This window comes from Mauremys reevesii, linkage group 7 (genome assembly GCF_016161935.1).
Source record: "Mauremys reevesii isolate NIE-2019 linkage group 7, ASM1616193v1, whole genome shotgun sequence".
Lineage (NCBI taxonomy): Eukaryota > Metazoa > Chordata > Testudines > Geoemydidae > Mauremys > Mauremys reevesii.
Genome location: NC_052629.1, coordinates 93,295,917 through 93,309,737, shown reverse-complemented (window position 1 = coordinate 93,309,737; position 13,821 = coordinate 93,295,917). Strand labels below are relative to the sequence as shown.

Genomic DNA, 13,821 nt, shown 5'->3' with positions numbered 1-13,821 from the left:
AGAGACAACAGGGGTAATGGGGGGTAGGCGCTTTATTGAGGATATAACATGCTTATTGCTGTAACAGCCACCACGTTCATGCAACAGCCACGCACACAACATGGACACACAGGGCTCCCTGGAGCTGGGGAGGGGATCCCAGTGGGGTGGGTGGGGGGAGGAACATTGTGTCGCACTCTCTCACAGCTTCACCACCCTTAGGAGCCCTGCCCAGCAGGGCAGGACCAGAGCCGCCATCCTCAGGCACCATGCAGAGGGGCTAGAGCCTGCTAGATCTGCACACTGAGCTGCTGGGCAGGGGGAACGGGTCCTGGAGGGGCTCACTGTGAACAAATCCTGGAGCAGCTGCCTCTCTGGGGGCAGGGTCTGACTTCCAGGCAGCAGGAACTGAGGATGTTGGGCTGTGGGGGGCTCCCTCAGTAGGGAGCAGCAGCACGGGAGATGCTGGGATAGAGGCTGCTCTGCCAGTGGGGTGGGGGCTGAGGGCAGGGCCCCTGCATGTCACAATAAATAAAGCAGTCTGGGGCGTTCAGTCCCCAAGTCCATTGCTCTGGCAGCAGCCCTGATCCTGTCCTGGGCTCTGGGCCAGCTCCCCACACGGGCCTCCATGTACCGGTTCTCCAGGTGCCACTCACACCTCGATGCTTGGGTCAGAGCCCAGGCCCTGCTTCTGCAGCAGCTCCTCCTGCTTCATTTTGGGCTTCTCCGACCGTGTGTGCCAGACCAGAACCTGCAATGGAGAAGTGCAGGACAAAGGTGGGGTCCAGAGAGATCCCCCCCAGACCGTGCCCCTCCCCCAACCAGCACCCCCAGCCAGTCAGCACAGCTGGGGAACTGAAGACAGCTGGGACCATCCTGCTTAGAGGCAAAATTTCACATTCCCCACTCCCAGCACCATGGATAGAACCCAGGAGTCCTGATCCCCTGCCCTCACCCACTCGACCCACTGCACTCCCAGCACCACGGATAAAATCCAGGAGTCCTGGCTCCCAGTCCCCCTCCTCACCTTCGTGCAGTTGTCAGCTCGAGGCTCCAGCTCTTCGATGGAGACCAGTGACTGCAGCAGGCTGCTCTCCAGGTAGCCACGCTCAGCCAGCAAGTCGAACCGGGCCTCGCGATTGGCCAGCAGCAGTTGCAGAGCAATAGCGAAGCCGGCCATGTCCATGGGGAAGGGCCGGTTGGGCTTCCAGGCTGTGTAGAAGCTCACCACCCTGCCCTTCTCCACCAGAGGGCGCTCGAAGCGCAGGCCACCCACGAGCCCCACGGGCCAGACTGAGACACGCTTGGTGGAGCGGATCTGTGGGGGAGAGAGAGGGGTGTCAGCAGCAGAAAGAGACCCCCACATTGGGGAGGCGAGACAAATGCCTCCCTGCTCCCCCAACCCCAACCCCAATCTCCCACCCCCTGCCTCCAGCACCCTGCCGCCCACTCCCTTCCCTGTCACCCCACCCCCTGCCTCCAGCGCCCTGCCGCCCACTCCCTTCCTTGTCACCCCAGCCCCTGCCTCCAGCGCCCTGCCGCCCACTCCCTTCCCGTCACCCCATCCGCTGCCTCCAGTGCCCTGCCACCCACTCCCTTCCTTGTCACCCCAGCCCCTGCCTCCAGCGCCCTGCCGCCCACTCCCTACCTGTCACCCCACCCCCTGCCTCCAGTGCCCTGCCGCCCACTCCCTTCCCGTCACCCCATCCCCTGCCTCCAGTGCCCTGCCGCCCACTCCCTTCCCGTCACCCCACCCCCTGCCGCTCACTCCGTTCCCATCACCCCACCCCCAGCCTTCAGTGCCCTGCCGCCCACGCCCTACCCCGTCACCCCAGCCCCTGCCACCCACTCCCTTCCCCGTCACTCCAGCCCCTGCCTCCAGCATGCTGCCGCCCTCCCCCGCACCCTGCGGCCCACCCCCCTCTCCACTCCCCTACCCCCATGCCTCCAGCGCCCTGCCGCCCACTCCCTTCCCCATCACCCCACCCCCATGCCTCCAGCACCCTGCCGCCCCCCCCCATCACCCCACCCCCTGCCTCCAGCGCCCTGCTGTGACAAAGTGGGGATTTTTTGTAATATTTTTATGCCACGTCTAAGTGTCTCCATTTCACCTGTACGGTGCATTGTTACCCAGTGTGTGTGTGTGTGTAGGGGGGGGGACGACACTGTTTGCTCTTGGGGCAGGCTGGAGACAGAGGTGAGGGTGTCGCCTGTCTGGGTCTCAATCCCCTTACTAGTGGAACACCTCAAAAGACACCAGACAAATCCAGTTGTCTGGACATTGCTCCCTAGCAATCAATGACCCAGAAAGCTATAGACTTCCCCGCCCCTCAGCAGGGGGGCTGAGCAACATTCCCTCAGGTTGAGCTCCAAGGACTAGAGAGATGTGAGCAGGGGTGGAAGGGCAAGAATGGGTGGCTGGAGGCAGCCGGGGCTCTCACCTGGAGTCTGACAGAGGAGATCAGACGGAGGGTCAGTGAGAGCTTGAACCAAGGAGCTCACTTCAGCTTGGCTGGGTCCTGGGCTAACCAGATTGGATTGTGCTTTACGTCTGTTCTCTGTGCTAACCTAAGGACTCCCTATGGTGTGTTCCAGAGGACTAATAAACCCAAGTGTTTTGACATCACTGTGTGAGTGTCACTGCCAGCTTAGCGAGGTGCATTAATCCCTGAGGAGTGTACCAGTCTCCACTGGGGGTCTGTCTCAGTTGGACTCGCTGAATGGAGCTCACAATGTGAAGCAGGTGTGCCGGAGGCCTAGAGGTCCAGTTTCACGAGGCGGTGAAGCCATGTGTCTTACACGGCCTCCAGGGGGTCTGACACACTGAAGGGGCTCCTGCTAGAGAATCTTCCCAAACTGAGACCGTATCACCGATCTTGTGGATCCATGAGAGGTGGTGGCAGAGGTGGGATGCTGAATGCACTGGTAGCATTTTGTAATAAATGACTTGCAGCAGTAAAACAAGGATAGTTAAAGGAAACAGCAAAAAAATGGTCTATAACCAGCTCCCTAAGACAGGCAATGCAAACGTGTGCAGGCAAAAGGGTTAAGCCTTGGGGAGCTCAACAAGGTGCAGCTGCACGGCTGGAGAAGGATGACCACTCCAAGAAGCAGGTTCCATATCCAAGCAGGGTTCCAAGAGGGTGTGAGAGTAGCAACAGGGCATCCTTGAGACCCAGCTCCCCGTACAGCAGTGGTCTTCGCGACCTGGTTCCCCATTGATAGATCTGAAGTGGTGGGATTTGGCACTGAGAGTGAAAGTGCTAGTGAAGGCTTCCAAGGAGGAAGAACAGCGGAAGAACCCGGAGAAGGAGTGAAAGCAGGAACCAGATATGGAGAAGAAGAGGGACAAGTGGGGAAAGATGCTGATTCCACAGGGAACGTAGCTCCCAAATTGTTGCCCCAGTTTACGGAGTGGGGATACTGATGCCTGTCTCACTGCCTTTGAAAAGGCTTGTGATTTGAACCAGGTGACCCTGCAGAGTGGCTCCGCTGTTTCACCCCTTACTCAGGCCCACCGCTATAGAGGCATTCAGCCACATGGATGGAGCTGACCCTGGGGACTATGAACAGTTCAGAAAGGCTCTACGGCTTACGTTTGAATTGACATCTGGGGCTTATAGTGAGGTTTTGGGGTGCGCAAAAGACCCAGAGTGTGACCTACATGGAAACCACCACCCTGATGGGAGAATATCTCCACAAGTCAGGTAAGAGTGCAGGGACACTACACGGGAGGATTGGTTTAACATGGGTGGGTTGGAGGAACTCTATGAGAGCTGTCCTCACGAGCTTAAAATGTGCACAGGGAACTGAAGGATCTGCATAGCACAGGTCAGTTGGCCAATGAGTTTGTGGACAGTAGGTCTGGGTATGAAGAGAGACCCAAAGAGAACTGGGCTAAGCATGGGTCCTGGGAAAGGGAACCAGAGGAGGCACCCCAGGAGCGGAACTCGGGTAAACCCACGCGGGCAAGGTGTCTTCCAAGGGACCTCCGAGACGTGAGATGTAATATCTGTAGGAAAACAGGACAGAAGTGGGCACTATGGCCAAGGCTTGATGAAATAAGGTTTGCTACTTCACTCTGCCCAACTAAGAAGGCCGCATTGTAGCTCCGGCTCTGAGCGTGAGTCACACAGCCAGCTCCTCGGGGGCACCGGGGGTGGTGAAAGATGGGCTCCTGATCCAGGCACTGTACACATGTCCTGTGGTACTCTGCGGGGCTCAGACTCATGGGATCCCCAGTGGGAGCAGAAGGTGCTGGTTACTGGGAAGATGTTCCTGGGGTAGAGAGATTCTGGGACAGACAGCCCTTGTCAGAGTACGTGGTACAACCCATCACATGCTGAAAGGTTGTGTCAGCTGGGTTAAGGTTCCTTTTGTCTGGCTCTGTGCACACCAGGAGGGCTCGGGGTGGCTGGTCTCCAGGATATCAGCTCTGACATCCTTTTGGGGACTGACTGTATCATCTTAAGACAAAATTCCGCCCGTTTCTGTACTAGCCCAGGATTTGACCCATCCGAGCCGCCAGGCTCAGACTGGAGGTGTCAGTGAAAATGCAAATAGCTTGGCTGGCAGGGAGCAGGAGGGTTTTCCCCCCTTGCTTGCAACATAAAGGAATGGCTGTTAGCTCAGGACACCTTTCAGTCTGTAACCATACAGCCAGATCTGAGTGGGGCAGGGGAACGGCCTCAGCCAGCTGCACACGGGAGATGTGAGTCACACTGGCTCAGGCGAAACTTCCCTGACGTCTGATGCTGTGACCAAGGGAGCAAGCTCCCGGCCTGCCCTCGCTGGGAAAGTAGAGGCAGAGCCGAGCCCTGTGGTATCTGAAACCCCAGCTGAGTGTGGGCACACACAGGCAGGGCAGAGGGATGACCAAACAGGTTTGCCCTGGCCAGGGGGAGAGAAGCCCCAGTGAAGAGGCCGCTTCTGGTAACAGACACCTGATCAGAGGGTGGCCCTGACCACATGCATTCTCTTAGCCAAGAGAGCCTGAATCACGGCCCACCAGGAGCAGGAGATGAGAGGATTGTCCTGGGGGTGAAGGCAACAGACTGACCCCAAGTGGGGAGATGGGCTCCTTGCATCACACAGCGCTGGGGTTGAGACACACCAATGTGAAGGAGCCCCCTGCATGCCGGCCTCACCAGACCATGGGACACCACAGCCCCAGGGATATGGCTGGGCGAAGACCAAATGATCCAGGAGTCACTTCCTACCCCAACCTAGGGTAAGGACACCCCCAGCTGCAGCCAAGCTGACACTTGGAGGACCGGGGCTCATTGCCCTCCTCACTCTCCAGCCAATGAGGGGGTCGAGGGAGTGGCTGGACCCCAGCCCAGTTTCAAACTCAAGGTTTTGGGGTACAAAAGGGCATGGGGCTGCACCTTGCTGGTGCCATCTAACAGACCAGACCTAAGGGAGGATGGGAAAGTGCTCAGAACGGCGTATTCAAACTATAAGTTGGACTGAATGGCAACTGTGCAATAAGAATCTGGAGAGTGCCGGGTGGGACAGCTACTAAGGAGAAGGGGAAGATGCTGTAGTATCTCTGGATAACATTTGTGGGTTCAAACTTCCCCAAGTGACTGGTTTAAGTGACCCTGCTCAGCTTGGCCTCAAAGAGGGAAGAGATGTGACAAAGTGGGAATTTTTGGTAATATTTTTATGAAGCTTGTGTGTGCCTCAGTTTCCCCTATATGCTAAATTGTTACCCGGTGGTGGGGTGGGGTGGGGTGGGGGGCAGGACTGTTTGGTCTTGGGGCTGGCTACGAGACAGAGCTGTGGGTGTCACCTAACTGTCTGGGCCTTAATCCCCATAGAAGTGAAGCCTGTAAAAAGACAATGGCAAATCCAATTGCCTGGACATTGATACCTGGCAACCAAGTGGCCCAGAAAACTATAGACTTCCCTGCCTCCCAACATGGGGGCTGATCTCAGATCCAGACTGAAGAGATGTGAGAGGAGGGAGAAGAGCAAGAGTCAACCGGGGAGTCTGAGGAATCAGACTGAGGGTCAGAGACAGCTTGAACCAAGGGGCTCACTATAGCTTGGCTGGGCTCTGGGCTAACCAGATTGGACTGTGCTCTGATGTGTGTTCTCTGCGTTAACCTAAGGACGCCCTGTGGTGTGTTCCAGAGGACTAACACTGTGAGTGTCACTGAAGTGCTTGGTGAGCTGCATTGATCCCTGGGGAGTGCACCAGTCTCCATTGGGGTGTCTCAGTTGGACTCGCTGAACGAAGCTCATGGTGTGAAGCAGGAGTGCTGGAGGCCTTGAGGAACAGGTTCAGGAGGCAGTGAAGCTGAATGGGGGGCTGGCACACTGAAGGGGTACCTCCTAGAGACTGTTCCAGAGCTGGGCCCATAGCACCAATCACGTGGATCTGTGACACCTGCTGCCCCCACTTCCACAGCACCCGCAGCCTGCCTCCAGTGACCTGCCCCCACCACCCCCATTGCACCTACGCTGTCCCAGTGCCCCACTCCTTCCCCCTGAAGCACACAGCACCCACCTCATCGAAGAGGCGCAGGCTGTAGGTGTTGTCGTCGTCGGCGAAGTAGACCACACCCTCCTCACTGAGCTCCCGGTTCTCCCGCAGCCACTGCAGGGCCAGGTTACGCTGCTCCACACCACGGGGCTTCAGCCAGTTGGGGTCACTCTCCTTGAGCTTGTGTTCCTTGGGCGTCTCCGTGTGCAGATGGGTGAAGCGCAGGCCGCTCTGGGCCAGCAGCTCCGACACCAGCTGGGTCTTCACTGGGGAGTCCTCTACCACGATCCAGTGGAAGTTCTTCACGTGCAGGAAGGTCTGTGAGATGCGCACCAGCTCAGCCTTCTGCACCAGCCTGCGGGAGAAGAGAACCAACAGAGAGATGCACCAGCTCAGCTTGCGGGGGAAGGGGGAAACAATAGAGGAACGTACCATGGTCCGGGAATAAATGGGGAGAAGCCAGAGAGAAGCACATCAGCTGGAGAAGGTGGTGGTGGGAGAGAAACCAGGAACATATAGCAGCCTTCAGGGAAAGGGGTGGTGATGAGGCAGACTGGGGTGGGCAAGGGGGAGCACGCAGTGGAGTTAGACTGTTCTTCCCAACGGAGATGAAGCAGTCGGGTTCCAAAGAGCACCTCTTGGGTATCGAAATATCCATTTCTGGAGTTGCCAGTGCTTGGCATTAGAGAAATCTCAGCTCCTCCAGCGCAAATGGGTTTAATACCAGCTTCCCCTCAGCCATGTCTTACCCCAGCAAGGCAACAGTAACTGGGGGTGTGGACACCCACACACATGATCTCACCTGACGAGGATGGGAGGAGGCAGGCCAGTTAGATCCTGGGAAATATGGCTTAGTAGCTTCTGCAGAGGTTGCTTCCCTGGGTGCTTGGGAGTGACTGGAGTGTTTCCATAAACACTGACTGGTGCTGGGCAGGGGGAGCAGGGCCCCTTTCAGCCCCCTGACTGCTAACACTGCAGCAGAGCCTGCTGGCGGGTTCCATGGGAGCCACAGGCCCTAGCCTGCTACCTGCAGGCGCCTGCTCTCCTTGCCGCTGGGTTTCAGGCTGCTGAATCCAGCCCTGGAGTCATTTCTGTTCCTAGCACATGGAGACTCTTCCCATCCCCAGCAGAGCCCCCCATCTCCCCAAGCCCAGCCTATTCCCAGCATGGCTGAGCCCCCTCCAGCTCCCCCCAGCAGGAGCTCCCACCTGGCATAGGTGGGTGTGATGGCATAGATGACGGGCAGTGCCTGTCCCTCCAGCTCTGGGCCCTTTCCTCGTGCCTGCAGCCGCTTCACCTCACTCAGCAGCTGGGAGATCTTCTTGTCCTTGCCATGCATGAGGTCGCTGGCTGATCTCAGGTGCTGGGAGCAGTCGCAGGGCTGCCCTGGAGCCAGGCAGAAGAGGAGGCAGACAGGTCAGAGAAGGGAGTCCCTCTGGGTCGCAGCTAGCCCACCCCTCCCTAGGGGAAGACTGCCTGGTCCCCAGAGTGTTCCCTGCCTGACTTGAAATCCACTGAGTAACGGTGTTCCCAGCCCTTCCTCATCTCCCTACTGGGGAGCAGCGGGGCTCCCAGCCAGACCCATTCCCATCAGGGAGATGCGTGGCTCCCAGCCTCTCCCCTGGGGACTTTTCCCCAGCTGGACCCAGCCCTGGTCAGGGAGCAACCAGGCTCCCATCCCTTCTCCCAAACCAGCATGGTCCCTCCTAACCCACTCTCTGACCCTCGAGTACTCCTGTGATTCCCCGAGTTTCCTCAGACAGGGTCAATGCTCTTCCCTCCAGCCCAATCCCTCACTCCGCACCTCTTTACGCAGATGCCCAGTGGAGCTGGGGCAGGGGCTAGCACCCAGTAGGACAGGGGCTGGCACTGGTACCCAGACAGGCTCCCCTCTCCCCAGGAGAGAGGATGTTCAGGGGCCAGTAACTGCTGGCACTGTGCTCTGGTGGGAATCGAGAATAGCTCCTGGCCCAACAGTGCTGTCCAGGCCCATGAACCTGCTCTGAGTTCAGCCCCAGCACCGCAGCTGCTGCGCTCAGCCCAGCACTCACCCAGCTGCAGCAACGCGTACATGAGCCCAATCACCGACACTAGGAAGTAAATGACAAACACATTCTTCAGCTTCACCTTCATGGTACCACTCTGGCCCCTGGGGAGATGGGAAGGGAGTGGCTGGTTATGGGGGTATCCTGCTGCAGCACTCCACCCCAAACTGCTATGGTGAGCACATCCAGGACATGCTGGGCACATGGACACACACCTCTAGCACCGCAGTCCCCATCTCTGTACCATGGCCACCCTGGACCTCCTGCACCGCCACCACTGGGAGTGCCTCCAGGCAGGGCTCACCATGTCTCTTGGTAGCCCCTGGCACGACTGGGCCCCCAGCCCTCACAGGAGCCTTCAATTCAGGCTGGGCAATGCAGCAGGAAGTGGATAAGGATTTGGAGCCATGTAAATCTCAGCCCCACCATGGCCACTGTGCCCACTGGGAGGAAAGGGGGACATGGCACCATCCCTGGGGAAATCACACCCCGGGAATGGGGGGGAAGGATGGGAGATGTGCCACTGTCCCTGGGGATGGGGAGAGCATGACACCATCCCCAGGGAGATTGCGCCACAGGGATGGGGGGGACGTGGCACCATCTCTGGGGAGATGACACCACGGAGATGTAGTGGGGGGATATGGCACCATCCCTGGGGAGATTGCACTATGGGAATGGGAGGGACGTGCCACCATCCCTGGGGAGATCGCGCCACGGGGATGTGGGGGAGGGACATGGCACTGTCCCTGGGGAGATCACGCCATGGGGATGGAGTGAACAGGGGTGTGATGGAGTGGGAATTTTCTGTAATATTTTGTATGAATAGTGTGTGCATGACTCAGTTTCCCCTGCATGCTGCATTAAGTAGGTGCTGGGAAAAGGTTGTTTACTCTCTGCAGAGACCCAGGTGTGACTGATGCTGTCAGGGGTGTGGGGCCCATATCCCTGGAGAGTTCAAGATGACAATGGCCACTCCATTGCCCAGATATTTGGTACCTAGCAACTAAGGACCACGACTCGCCCCCCGCTCCGCAGGAAGCTAGCCATGCTTGCGGGGGAACAGGAACGTAGGACTGAGGATGGGCCAGGTGGATGGAAGCTGGAGACTCTCCTGAACTGGGACAAAAGAGGGTTCAGAATAAGGCTGTGGCCTGGCCAAGATGGACCATGCGGTAACTTTCTGTTCTCTGTGCTAAGGACTAACAAACCCTTCTATTTTACAATGCTGGCTGAGTGCCCCCGCAGATGTCTGAGGTGGGGCATTGCTCCCTAAGATTGTACAAGTCTCCTTCAGGAGGTCCATCCCAGTTGGACTGGCTGAATGGAGCTCATGGTGTGAAGCAAGGTGCTGATGGACCAGAGGTCCAGCCTAGGAGGTGGTGAAGCCAAATGGCTTATCCTGGAAGAAGAGTTGGGTCTGGCATGCTGCAGGGGTTTCCTCACAGAGGCAGTTCCAAAGCTTGGGCCATAGAACCAGACCTGTGGATCCAGGCCAGGAGGTTGTGGCCCCATCCCTGGGAAGATCGCACGATGGGACAGGGAGGTGGAGATGTGGCACTGTCCCCGGGAGATGGCACCATGGAGACATGTGGGGTTGGACATGGGATATGGCACTGTCCCGGGGAGATCACACCACGGGGATGGGGGGCAGGGAACACGGCCCTGTCCCGGGGAGATCGCACCACAGGGATGGGGAGAGGAGGCAGGGGACACGGCACTGCCCCAGGGAGATTGCAGCACAGGGATTGGGGGGAGGCAGGGGACATGGCACTGTCCCAAGGAGATCGCAGCACAGGGATGGGAGGGGGAGGCAGGGGACATGGCACTGTCCCGGGGAGATCGCAGCACAGGGATTGGGGGGGGAGGCAGGGGACACGGCACTGTCCCGGGGAGATCGCAGCACAGGGATGGGGGGGGAGGCCGGGAACACGGGCCCGGTCCCGGGGCGATTGCAGCACAGGGCGGGGGGGGGAGGCAGGGGACCCGGCCCTGTCCCGGGGAGATCGCAGCACAGGGATGGGGGGGAGGCAGGGGACATGGCCCTGTCCCGGGGAGATCACACCAGGAGTATGGGGAGGGGCAGGCGGGGGACACGGCACTGTCCCGGGGAGATCGCACCAGGAGTATGGGGGGGGGCAGGCGGGGGACACGGCACTGTCCCGGGGAGATCGCACCAGGAGTATGGGGAGGGGGAGGCGGGGGACACCGCCCTGTCCCGGGGAGATCGCAGCACGGGATGGGGAGGCGGGGACACGGCACTGTCCCGGGAGATCGCAGCACGGGATGGGGAGGGGAGGCGGGGACACGGCACTGTCCCAGGAGATCGCAGCACAGGGATTGGGGAGGCGGGGACACGGCACTGTCCCGGGAGATCGCAGCAGGAGTATGGGGAGGGGAGGCGGGGACACAGCCCTGTCCCAGGAGATCGCAGCACAGGGATGGGGAGGCAGGGGACACGGCACTGTCCCGGGAGATCGCAGCACGGGGATGGCGGGGGAGGCAGGGGACACGGCCCTGTCCCAGGAGATCGCAGCACAGGGATGGGGAGGCAGGGGACACGGCACTGTCCCGGGAGATCGCAGCACGGGATGGGGAGGGGGAGGCGGGGGACACCGCCCTGTCCCGGGAGATCGCAGCACAGGGATGGGGAGGCAGGGGACACGGCACTGTCCCAGGGAGATCGCAGCACAGGGATGGGAGGGGAGGCAGGGGACACGGCACTGTCCCGGGAGATCGCACCAGGAGTATGGGGAGGAGGAGGCGGGGACACGGCACTGTCCCGGGAGATCGCAGCACGGGATGGGGAGGGGGAGGCGGGGACACGGCACTGTCCCGGGGAGATCGCAGCACAGGGATTGGGGGGGGAGGCGGGGGACACGGCACTGTCCCGGGGAGATCGCAGCACAGGGATTGGGGGAGGCGGGGACACGGCACTGTCCCGGGAGATCGCAGCACAGGGATTGGGAGGCGGGGACACGGCACTGTCCCGGGAGATCGCAGCACGGGGATGGGGAGGGGGAGGCGGGGACACGGCACTGTCCCGGGAGATCGCAGCACAGGGATGGGGAGGGCAGGGGACACGGCCCTGTCCCAGGAGATCGCAGCACAGGGATGGGGAGGCAGGGGACACGGCCCTGTCCCAGGAGATCGCAGCACAGGGATGGGGAGGCAGGGGACACGGCACTGTCCCGGGTGATCGCAGCACGGGATGGGGAGGGGAGGCGGGGGACACGGCACTGTCCCGGGGAGATCAGCACAGGGATGGGGAGGCAGGGGACACAGCACTGTCCCAGGGAGATCGCAGCACAGGGATGGGAGGGGAGGCAGGGGACACGGCACTGTCCCGGGAGATCGCACCAGGAGTATGGGGAGGGGAGGCGGGGACACGGCACTGTCCCGGGAGATCGCACCAGGAGTATGGGGAGGAGGAGGCGGGGACACGGCACTGTCCCGGGAGATCGCAGCACGGGGATGGGGAGGCGGGGACACGGCACTGTCCCAGGGAGATCGCAGCACAGGGATTGGGGAGGCGGGGACACGGCACTGTCCCGGGAGATCGCAGCAGGCTGGGGATGGGGAGGCGGGGGACACAGCACTGTCCCGGGAGATCACAGCACAGGGATGGGGGGAGGCAGGGGACACGGCACTGTCCCGGGGAGATCGCAGCACGGGGATGGGGAGGCGGGGGACACGGCACTGTCCCGGGAGATCGCAGCACGGGATGGGGAGGGGGAGGCGGGGACACGGCACTGTCCCGGGAGATCGCAGCACAGGGATTGGGGAGGGGGAGGCGGGGACACGGCACTGTCCCGGGAGATCGCAGCACAGGGATTGGGGAGGCGGGGACACGGCACTGTCCCGGGAGATCGCAGCACAGGGATTGGGGGAGGCGGGGACACGGCACTGTCCCGGGAGATCGCACCAGGAGTATGGGGAGGGGAGGCGGGGACACGGCACTGTCCCGGGAGATCGCAGCACAGGGATTGGGGGAGGCGGGGACACGGCACTGTCCCGGGAGATCGCAGCACAGGGATTGGGGAGGCGGGGACACGGCACTGTCCCGGGAGATCGCACCAGGAGTATGGGGAGGGGAGGCGGGGACACGGCACTGTCCCGGGAGATCGCAGCACAGGGATTGGGGAGGCGGGGACACGGCACTGTCCCGGGAGATCGCAGCACAGGGATTGGGGAGGCGGGGACACGGCACTGTCCCGGGAGATCGCAGCACAGGGATTGGGAGGCGGGGACACGGCACTGTCCCGGGAGATCGCAGCACAGGGATTGGGGGAGGCGGGGACACGGCACTGTCCCGGGAGATCGCAGCACAGGGATTGGGGAGGCGGGGACACGGCACTGTCCCGGGAGATCGCAGCACAGGGATTGGGGAGGCGGGGACACGGCACTGTCCCGGGAGATCGCAGCACAGGGATTGGGAGGCGGGGACACGGCACTGTCCCGGGAGATCGCAGCACAGGGATTGGGGAGGCGGGGACACGGCACTGTCCCGGGAGATCGCAGCACAGGGATGGGGAGGCGGGGGACACGGCACTGTCCCGGGGAGATCGCAGCACAGGGATGGGGAGGCGGGGACACGGCACTGTCCCGGCGAGATCGCAGCACAGGGATTGGGGAGGCGGGGACACGGCACTGTCCCGGGAGATCGCAGCACAGGGATTGGGGAGGCGGGGACACGGCACTGTCCCGGGAGATCGCAGCACAGGGATTGGGGAGGCGGGGACACGGCACTGTCCCGGGAGATCGCAGCACAGGGATTGGGGAGGCGGGGGACACGGCCCTGTCCCGGGGAGATCGCAGCACAGGGATGGGGGGGGGGAGGCGGGGGACACGGCACTGTCCCGGCGAGATCGCAGCACAGGGATTGGGGGAGGCGGGGACACGGCACTGTCCCGGGGAGATCGCAGCACAGGGATTGGGGGGGGGGGAGGCGGGGGACACGGCACTGTCCAGGAGAGATCGCAGCACTGGAGCAGGAACGTCCCATCGTTGCTATGGAGACCGCGCCGCGTGGGAGGGAACGTGCTGCCGTTGCCACGGAGATCGCGGCTGGTTACTCACCGCGCCGGCCCCGGGGGCTGGGGAGCGGGTCAGCAGAGGGTCTCAGCGCCCTGCAGCCTCCTCCGCACCCGGCACCGGCACTTCCGGTCCGGCCCCCTCTGTGCTCCGGGTCACACTCAGCACCGGCCCTGTAGGTCTCTAGTCCTCCGCCCCCTGCAACTCACTTCCGGTCCGAGCCCTTCGGCAGCTCCCCCACTTCCGGCCCCTATTGCAGGAGCTCGGACTCCTGGG

The 13,821-nt window shown here is 61.4% G+C and overlaps 1 protein-coding gene across 3 annotated transcripts; it reads right to left on the bottom strand.

Moving 5' to 3' along the window:
* Positions 1 to 25: 25 nt before the first annotated feature.
* Positions 26 to 13,761, bottom strand: B3GAT3 (beta-1,3-glucuronyltransferase 3). Of its 3 annotated transcripts, none has more exons than XM_039546687.1 (7): positions 13,591 to 13,761; positions 8,521 to 8,618; positions 7,678 to 7,855; positions 6,494 to 6,824; positions 3,944 to 3,991; positions 1,007 to 1,297; positions 26 to 730 (listed from the first exon to the last, which is right to left on the bottom strand). In XM_039546687.1, the coding sequence occupies exons 2-7, from the start codon at positions 8,600 to 8,602 to the stop codon at positions 632 to 634; spliced, it is 1,029 nt and encodes a 342-aa protein (XP_039402621.1). In that variant the 5' UTR covers positions 8,603 to 8,618; positions 13,591 to 13,761; the 3' UTR covers positions 26 to 631. The 3 variants fall into 3 exon arrangements, with proteins under 3 accessions (XP_039402621.1, XP_039402623.1, XP_039402622.1); XM_039546689.1 differs by having other exon boundaries at positions 8,521 to 8,559; positions 13,591 to 13,746; XM_039546688.1 differs by lacking the exon at positions 3,944 to 3,991 and having other exon boundaries at positions 13,591 to 13,754.
* Positions 13,762 to 13,821: the final 60 nt, after the last annotated feature.

Bases quoted from the DNA above. Each gene is read 5' to 3' on its own strand.
- B3GAT3 (XM_039546687.1), bottom strand. From the start codon at position 8,602: ATGAAGGTGAAGCTGAAGAATGTGTTTGTCATTTACTTCCTAGTGTCG. The intron at 7,856-8,520 runs GTGAGTGCTGGG...GCCTGGCTCCAG, and splicing joins GTACGCGTTGCTGCAGCTGG to GGCAGCCCTGCGACTGCTCC. The intron at 1,298-3,943 runs GTGGGTTTACCC...TCTCCCCCACAG, and splicing joins TTGGAAGACACCTTGCCCGC to ATCCGCTCCACCAAGCGTGT.